Raw genomic sequence first — 10,295 nt, 5'->3', positions numbered from 1 at the left:
AGATAATATAAGGTGTTGGATGTGTGATCTTTTGTCATTGCAAATATTTATCGATGATATGACTATAGTAAAATATAATTAACATAATATGACAAAAAATAGCACTGAGTGTGTGTTACTGAGCCCTTGACATAGGAACAATCTCACAAGGGCAGTGTACCCGGTACTCTATAAATCTGCATATCCTGCAATGTTAAATTAACATGTGCAATATAAACATCATTAGATGACCAATACTGCCAACTCATATGTTCATAGAAAAGTACCATACTCGGTAAGCAAGTCATCTCAACCAAAACTTATCAACTGTTGAAATTATTCATAATTTAAATAACAAACAATAACACCACAAAGAATCTTGAATGCTTATTAAAATGTGCTTAGATTAAATTATTATTAATCCCAAAGATGTTTCTTTTACAATTTTGGTATGAAACTAAAAATATTGGACTTTGCCTAAATATGGATTCTTAACCATGAAACTGAAGTTTCACACATTATCCTGCAATATACGACCAAGTCGCATTATTAACCCATGAAACTGAAGTCTCACACATTATCCTGCAATATACGACCAAGTCACATTATTAACCCATGAAACTGAAGTCCCACACATTATCCTGCAATATACGACCAAGTCACATTATTAACCCATGAAACTGAAGTCCCACACATTATCCTGCAATATACGACCAAGTCACATTATTAACCCATGAAACTGAAGTCTCACACATTATCCTGCAATATACGACCAAGTCACATTATTAACCCATGAAACTGAAGTCTCACACATTATCCTGCAATATACGACCAAGTCACATTATTAACCCATGGAACTGAAGTCCCACACATTATCCTGCAATATACGACCAAGTCACATTATTAACCCATGAAACTGAAGTCTCACACATTATCCTGCAATATACGACCAAGTCACATCATTAACCCATGAAACTGAAGTCTCACACATTATCCTGCAATATACGACCAAGTCACATTATTAACCCATGAAACTGAAGTCTCACACATTATCCTGCAATATACGACCAAGTCACATTATTAACCCATGAAACTGAAGTCCCACACATTATCCTGCAATATACGACCAAGTCACATCATTAACCCATGAAACTGAAGTCTCACACATTATCCTGCAATATACGACCAAGTCACATTATTAACCCATGAAACTGAAGTCTCACACATTATCCTGCAATATACGACCAAGTCACATTATTAACCCATGAAACTGAAGTCTCACACATTATCCTGCAATATACGACCAAGTCACATCATTAACCCATGAAACTGAAGTCTCACACATTATCCTGCAATATACGACCAAGTCACATTATTAACCCATGAACCTGAAGTCTCACACATTATCCTGCAATATACGACCAAGTCACATTATTAACCCATGAAACTGAAGTCCCACACATTATCCTGCAATATACGACCAAGTCACATCATTAACCCATGAAACTGAAGTCTCACACATTATCCTGCAATATACGACCAAGTCACATTATTAACCCATGAAACTGAAGTCTCACACATTATCCTGCAATATACGACCAAGTCACATTATTAACCCATGAAACTGAAGTCTCACACATTATCCTGCAATATACGACCAAGTCACATCATTAACCCATGAAACTGAAGTCTCACACATTATCCTGCAATATACGACCAAGTCACATTATTAACCCATGAAACTGAAGTCTCACACATTATCCTGCAATATACGACCAAGTCACATTATTAACCCATGAAACTGAAGTCCCACACATTATCCTGCAATATACGACCAAGTCACATCATTAACCCATGAAACTGAAGTCTCACACATTATCCTGCAATATACGACCAAGTCACATTATTAACCCATGAAACTGAAGTCTCACACATTATCCTGCAATATACGACCAAGTCACATTATTAACCCATGAAACTGAAGTCTCACACATTATCCTGCAATATACGACCAAGTCACATCATTAACCCATGAAACTGAAGTCTCACACATTATCCTGCAATATACGACCAAGTCACATTATTAACCCATGAACCTGAAGTCTCACACATTATCCTGCAATATACGACCAAGTCACATTATTAACCCATGAAACTGAAGTCCCACACATTATCCTGCAATATACGACCAAGTCACATCATTAACCCATGAAACTGAAGTCTCACACATTATCCTGCAATATACGACCAAGTCACATTATTAACCCATGAAACTGAAGTCTCACACATTATCCTGCAATATACGACCAAGTCACATTATTAACCCATGAAACTGAAGTCTCACACATTATCCTGCAATATACGACCAAGTCACATTATTAACCCATGAAACTGAAGTCTCACACATTATCCTGCAATATACGACCAAGTCACATTATTAACCCATGAAACTGAAGTCTCACACATTATCCTGCAATATACGACCAAGTCACATTATTAACCCATGAAACTGAAGTCCCACACATTATCCTGCAATATACGACCAAGTCACATTATTAACCCATGAAACTGAAGTCTCACTTATTATCCTGCAATATACGACCAAGTCACATTATTAACCCATGGAACTGAAGTCTCACACATTATCCTGCAATATACGACCAAGTCACATTATTAACCCATGAAATTGAGGTCCCACACATTATCCTGCAATATACGACCAAGTCACAATATTAACCCATGGAACTGAAGTCTCACACATTATCCTGCAATATACGACCAAGTCACATTATTAACCCATGAAATTGAGGTCCCACACATTATCCTGCAATATACGACCAAGTCACATTATTAACCCATGGAACTGAAGTCTCACACATTATCCTGCAATATACGACCAAGTCACATTATTAACCCATGGAACTGAAGTCTCACACATTATCCTGCAATATACGACCAAGTCACATTATTAACCCATGAAATTGAGGTCCCACACATTATCCTGCAATATACGACCAAGTCACATTATTAACCCATGGAACTGAAGTCTCACACATTATCCTGCAATATACGACCAAGTCACATTATTAACCCATGGAACTGAAGTCTCACACATTATCCTGCAATATACGACCAAGTCACATTATTAACCCATGGAACTGAAGTCTCACACATTATCCTGCAATATAAGACCAAGTCACATTATTAACCCATGAACCTGAAGTCTCACACATTATCCTGCAATATACGACCAAGTCACATTATTAACCCATGAAACTGAAGTCTCACTTATTATCCTGCAATATACGACCAAGTCACATTATTAACCCATGAAACTGAAGTCTCACTTATTATCCTGCAATATACGACCAAGTCACATTATTAACCCATGGAACTGAAGTCTCGCACATTATCCTGCAATATAAGACCAAGTCACATTATTAACCCATGAACCTGAAGTCTCACACATTATCCTGCAATATAAGACCAAGTCACATTATTAACCCATGGAAATCCACCGTAATGGGCTTCTTTGGTTGATGTTGAAGACACAGAAACAGCCGAGACAATATGAGAAACAGGCGTCTTAATGCTAGCTTTTATTTTGAAAAAACGTCTGGTCTTGGGTCTTACAAAGTGTTTTGCCATTCTATGGCTTTAGATACTTATAATTTAACAAACTGTTCTTGTCACAGTTTGCAAGCAGATTTGAAAGTTAAGTGGTTAAAGTTAAATCAGTTTGTGTTAGTTAGTTCTTGCCATTTGAACTATATAAAAGCTTCTGATACAGTAATAGAGCAACAACTCTTTGAATTAAAATTGGTGTACAAACATTCTTACAAGACTGGTTTTTGTAACTTTATTCAAAGGATGATATTTCTCTTGACATAAACCAATGCAAATATGGACACAAATATATGTAAGTGCATCATTGTTCTTGCATTATAAAATAATGACATGATGATTGGAAGCAATTTAAAATCTGCAAACACTATCACTTGATCACAGCAGTTCATCACAAGAGTCAGTATATTGTCTTCTTCATTCAAAAACCCTTTTCCTAATTCATAAATACTGCTATTGGCGTTTGAGTATCCACATTTTTGGGGAATGTTTCCAAAATAGGAAGGGTGGTTTATCTCTGTTGAATGCTACCCTGTTGAAGGACACAACCTCTGCCACTGTTGTGTGGGTGTTGCTATAGAGAGGGAGGTGGGAGGGGTCACCCGTGATAATGTGAGTGAAGGACAACATATCAACGCCCCCTGGCGCCAAGTCTTCAGTCTTATTGTACCTGTAACAGAAGAAAAAAGGGTTTGACTAGCGTTGCAAGGACATGCCTGCTGCCCCTATGTACTAGTGGCAAATCAGTGGTCTAGTGGTAAGACATTTGACAGTCAGATGTAGTAGGTTCAATCCCAAGTATTGCCACTAAAAAGTATTAATCATCTTCCAGGAGAAGGTCTTGTGTGACAATGCCATATAACGGCACATGTTGAAAAACAAGGGTAGCTTAGATGTTGAACATTCAATCCCCAGCCTTGCCACTAAGAAATATTAATCATCTTCCAGGAGGAGGTCCTGAATGACAATGCCATACACTGGCATATGTTAAAGAACCAAGGTAGCTCCAACCAGGGCTATATTCTGTCAGTGCACTATGCCCCACAACATAACAAGAATAATACTGGCCAGCCCCATGGAGAGTCTGGTTGCATTGTAAAATAAGGTATGAAAAGTTTGGAATATGGACGCCTATAAAAACTTTCAAATGTCTATTCCCACTCTCATTCTTTTGTTGGTGATTAAATCATATTACAAAAATGTAGTATTTATACCTCCAGTTGTCATAAAGTTGTCCAAATCGAGTAATCCCTGTTTGAGCAGCAGCAACATCTATATGTACGTGTACATCTGCAAATTAACCATTGCATTCAGCTATACATGTATCACATATATGATAGATTGTTATCTTAATGTTTCCTATTTCATAAAGATTCAGGAAATCAATTTAATCATTTGAACTTAAAATCCCAAGTGATATACCATCCCAATCATATCAAGATTATAAACAAAATACTGACTACAGGTTTTATTGATGTATACATTTCCATTTTATTATATTAAATACTGTATGTAAACAAACTAAGATTGGTCACTGCTATATTTTGTATGTTATCTACAGATTTGACCACTGCACATTGTGGGTGTGTTTAACAAAAAACATTTTTAAACAGAGAGATACTTTTATATCAAGCTCATCGAAGGCCAACACTCATCTGTTTCAATTTTCTTAATAGGTCAAGGGCCTAATTTGTGTTCTCTACACACATAGCTCAACAGCCCTGCTTAGGGCTATTCCAGTAAAATATATAACCCCCGGGGGGAAGGCATTTAATTAAAAAGTATATAGGTGGGTGTCTTTTTTCGCTTATTTGGACCCCACAAGGGAAAACATGCTTCTGTAGGGGGGTGGCATAATTTAAAAGTGCCTTCCCCCGGGGGGTTATATGTTTAAATGGAATAGCCCTAATTAACATTATTTATGACCTTTATAAATAGCTACAATGACACTTAAAGGGGCACAAAATAGGTTGATTGAAAACAAATTATTTTTTACAGATTTGACTTTAATGATCAAAACAAAAGCATATTTTTTTGTGTACAGATAGAAAGATATTAGCTTTTATATTTTTTTCTTTTCAATTAATAGCTTTCTGGCTACCAATTCCCCAGTTAAAAAGTGCCAAAATATTACTATTATATTTTTATCTGTACACAAATCACACGCTTTTGTTTTGTTTTGGTCATTACAGCCAAATGAGTTAAACATAATAATGCATTAAAACTATAAGTAAATGCAAATAAAATCTCCAATGTTTCCAAGGTGAGTGCTGACCTGCATTTAGTGGTTCTATCTGGTGCAGCCTGGCCAAGGCTTCTCCCCCAGGGTAGTTACTATGTGAGGTGTACAGGAACATTCCTGTGGTTGCTAGGTTACCAAGAAGGTGTAGTACCGACACCAGGCACAGCATGGCTTGGAATGAGGACTTTCCTCTGTTTATCCATCTGTAATAAGCCAATGATGCACCATGTAATATCAGATTTCACAATACGCCCATGGTAGTTTAAAAGTGTGAAGTGTAAAGAAACACTTCTGTGGTTGCTAAGTTTCCAAGATGGTGGAGTACCGACACCAGACACAGCATGGCTTGGAATGGGGACTTTCCTCTGTTAATCCATTTGTAGTAAGCCAATGAAACGCTGTGTAATGTTTGATATCAAAATACACCCATGGTAGTTTTAATGGGTAAGGTGTACAAGAACATTAAGGAGCAGGTGGAGTAACAACACCAAGCACAACCCGTCTTGTGATGGTGACACGCCTGTTTATCCATCTGCAGCAAGGAAATTTGCAATAATTAACTCTATTGCAGTAAGATACCTAATTGCAGAAAGATATCTAATTATGAATAAATTGACTCCTTAACAAGATTGTAATCATATACTTGTTATGATTAAACTTTGACTGTCATAGCTATAAAATAGAATATGTGCCCCACTCAAATATTGTCCAAGTGAACTTTTCAATATAGGAGAAAAAAATGAAAAGACTACTCCATATTGCACCATTTTAGATTAATATTATTTGCCAAAATTTTCATAGGGAGACCCCAAACCACATTGAAACCATATATTTTTGTTTTGGGTGGAGGGGAGTCCTCTTCAAACCAGCCATTGTTTGCTAACATTGAAGTAAATTGTACAAAAGTTTCTAAATAGTAGTTTTCTTCTTAGATTCAGTAAATGATCAAAGTACAAAACATTGACTCACACTTTATGCATGGCCTCAGCAGCAGCCACATTGCAGACAGGTATCACATAGATGATGAATCTCAGCTCCTTGTGTGGGAGGAAAGAGTAGATGAAAACAAACATCAGAGCAGGCAAGACCAGCTGGCGTGTCCGTGGGGACAATAGCAGACCAATGGGAACAAGAAACATGCTGCAGGATAGGGCTCGAGGCAGGGCTGACAAAAAGTACCACATGAATGGGGATGTCTGAGTGTGAGTTAAAGACTGTGTCATTTGTTTATGAAATAATCAATTTAAAATTTGAAATATTGATATTATTATATTTTATACTGAATTTATTAATGGGTCTTGAAACAAATGTTAAATTGCCATTTTTCTCATACACTAGCTACAGTGTGTTTTAACCACTTTACAATGAATACTTTCCACGAGTCTTGTTTTTTTCTAGGGAAATGTAGTCACACAGAATATTTCCATCAAACAATTGTGTGTATAATTATAGGTTGATGATAAAACAACCAATGTCAATAGGATACTCCCCAGTTTGCACTCTTGTTAAGGATTGTGTTGTACCACATAACCTCTCCTTCTGGCCACAGCCAGCGACCCCAGAACAGAGAATCCACCAGCACTGTCATACCTGTAACAGGTCAATATTGGAGGTTATATGACCGTATGTCAATTAATGTTAATGTTGGCAAATTTATAAGTAAGGCATACATTTACAACTAACCTAAAGTGCTTTAATTTGTGCTTACTTTTGCCACATAAATTCAAAATTCCCATTGTTTTGTTAATTTAATCAACAGTTATCTACTTTAGATTAAATAAACAACTCTGGATGGATTTTTATAAAACATCCATAAAACTAAAAATACTATCACTGCCACAAACCTAGAATAACAACTCCGGCTGGCAGTATTGTTTTGATGATGGTTACAAAGGAGATGCGGCCATGGAATAGGTGGAGAAGAAGCAGAATTCCTAGAAAGATGGCAAGCTCAGATCGGAACACAAGTATAGCGACTCCAGACTGCCATAAGAACAACCTGTGATGCTGGCGCAGCCAGGACCTTAGGGCAAACAGCACTGAATGAAATAAATGTCAATTAAAATACACAAACTTATCAAAGTTCCAGAAATAAAAATAAAAAAAGCATAAAGATTGGTTGTGTTTCAAAATCATTAAAATATTTCAATATTTAATTTAATCTTGAACATCTAATACAATACAATTGCAAATATTTAAGTTGTAAATAAAATCACAACAATGCCACAATCAGAAAGTTAAAATGCCAAAGAACATGTATTTGATTTCTTTTTGACAAATATTAACTGAGATAAAATTAATGCATCTTAAGCTAAGGGCTTGCTTACCTAAAACGAGAGCAAATGTATTTGGAAGGGTCCTGCTCATATAGAACATGAAGTGGAATTGTGTAGCTGTAATTATGAGGGACAGCTTCGCAGTGACTGGACCAAACTTCTCCCTCACAGCTTGTGAGAACATAAACAACCCAAGCAATACCAGGTTACCGAGCGCCAATCGCACTGTGGGAAAATCAAGAGAAAACTTGCAAGATAGATATATGGAGTAAGGTGTATTACTAGTATTAAACATGACGTATGTAAGTTTCTATTAAATAATCAATTCATGGATGTAATTTTCTTACTGCATAGAATGATCAGTTTTAACTGGCATGGCCATACTCACCAATATATTGAGCCACAAACTTGGAGCATCCTAGCAGTTGAGTAAATCCAACCGGAGGAAATGAGGAAGCTGCAATAACCAGCGGGCCCAGAAATGTGCGGGGAACCACCCCTGGAAACTGTAGGTGATCATACTGAAACATACGCCATGATTAATGGACATTTTTTCACATATCAATTTAGGGCATTTTTATGGATGTACATGTACAGTAGATTGCTGTTGTGGTACTCAAATCTGACTATACATGTAGATTGAAATACAATGGTCCATACATGCCATATTTTCTGGAGACCATTCAGGGGGATTTGTTCAAAAGGCTGAAAATTCAGGGGGATTTTGGTTGTATTCAGGGGGATTTTTTTTAGCAGGTCTAAGTTGGCGAAATTTTAAAGTATTTTTAGACGCAAGTATGAAAAAATGTATTCTCATATCGTTTGCTGTGAAAACCTCTTAACTTTTTCATTATACAGATTTATTTTATTTCATGATTTATCATATTCTTATGATACACTGTCATGTCATACTGTAAATTGCACTTGCAGAAAAAAATATGTCATTGGAAAAATATGTTTTCGAGACAATTAAATTAAATTTACCTTTCTCCAAAGTCTTTTAAAAAATTGTGCTTAATTCTATCAGCGTGATGACTTTCAGACAATAAGAGAATAGAATAAATATTATTAATTTCTTCCTTCCAAAATAGTAATATTTCTTTGCCTTTGATAATTACTACAAATTAATTGATCACTTGTTGTAAAAGTTTCCTTTTGGCATTTCACCCTTGTGGAGTTGTTTCTTTACATTCAGTTTCACTCACATACTGTGGTTTCACTTACTTTGTCATTATTGCCTGAGGAAAAATTTCTAAAAAAAAAATTTTTTTTTTTTTTTTTTTTTTTTTAAATTCCGGGGGATTTTTATCTCCCGCCGGGAGATCGGGGGTTGGATCGAAATTCCGGGGGATTTTTCCTCCCGCCGGGGGATATGGCATGTATGATGGTCTGCCAAAAAGTTGCAATATTTTATGACACTTTAATATATAAGTTTATCAGAGTTAAGGCATCTTTGTGATGGGTTTTGTAAAATAATTATTACTTCCAACAACCTAACAAGATGAAAAATAACCCTTGTACCTGCGACAAAATAATATTTGTTCAAGTAAAGGGCTACATGTATGGAGTTTAAATATATGTATGGAGTTTAAATATCTTATTTACCTGTGAGATATTTGTCCTGTGGAAAAGTATATCATGTATGGCCTGGATGTTAAAAGACTCCTCAACTTTGGTGTATGGACAGACAAACACATGGCCTACCATCACCAAGATTACTATCAGCTCCACAACATTGGAGCTCGAAATCATGGCTGCAGCGTTACCTGAAAACAGAATGAATTTTGAAGAGTATTTTTAAGGCGATCATTCGAAAAATATTATGTCCTACTTGTTTACAGAATGCAAAGTTTATATGAACCTATACAGCCCATATTGATACCAGTAGCAATATAAACTTGCGTCTTGTGGAATATTTTTTTACACAAAAAATACCACTGTATACAAATGTACATGTCTGTCTGTCTGGAAATGTCAATAAATTTGATAACGCTGCACAGGTGACAGGTTTTCATAGCAATTTACATACGTTTCTGAAATTTAAATGAAAAGTTTATACTTCAATCTGCTGGTTTCTGGCTGTCAACGGATGACAACTTCAGCAGAAGTTTTAAGTAAGTGCCGTCATGTCAAATAAAATGGACAACTTATTAATAAGGGAGGTAATCAAGACT

General features: G+C 36.1%; 1 protein-coding gene across 1 annotated transcript; it reads right to left on the bottom strand.

Annotated features, from left to right (window-relative positions):
• Window positions 1-3,824: 3,824 nt before the first annotated feature.
• Window positions 3,825-10,279, bottom strand: LOC128217956 (dol-P-Man:Man(7)GlcNAc(2)-PP-Dol alpha-1,6-mannosyltransferase-like). Its single transcript, XM_052925428.1, has 10 exons — window positions 10,181-10,279; window positions 9,727-9,887; window positions 8,510-8,642; window positions 8,173-8,346; window positions 7,690-7,884; window positions 7,332-7,435; window positions 6,815-7,041; window positions 5,879-6,048; window positions 4,818-4,893; window positions 3,825-4,273 (listed from the first exon to the last, which is right to left on the bottom strand). The coding sequence occupies exons 2-10, from the start codon at window positions 9,871-9,873 to the stop codon at window positions 4,057-4,059; spliced, it is 1,443 nt and encodes a 480-aa protein (XP_052781388.1). The 5' UTR covers window positions 9,874-9,887; window positions 10,181-10,279; the 3' UTR covers window positions 3,825-4,056.
• Window positions 10,280-10,295: the final 16 nt, after the last annotated feature.

The sequence above is a fragment of the Mya arenaria genome, chromosome 14 (genome assembly GCF_026914265.1).
Source record: "Mya arenaria isolate MELC-2E11 chromosome 14, ASM2691426v1".
NCBI lineage: Eukaryota > Metazoa > Mollusca > Bivalvia > Myida > Myidae > Mya > Mya arenaria.
Note: the sequence above shows the minus strand (reverse complement) of the source record. Positions and strands in the feature narration are given on the sequence as shown.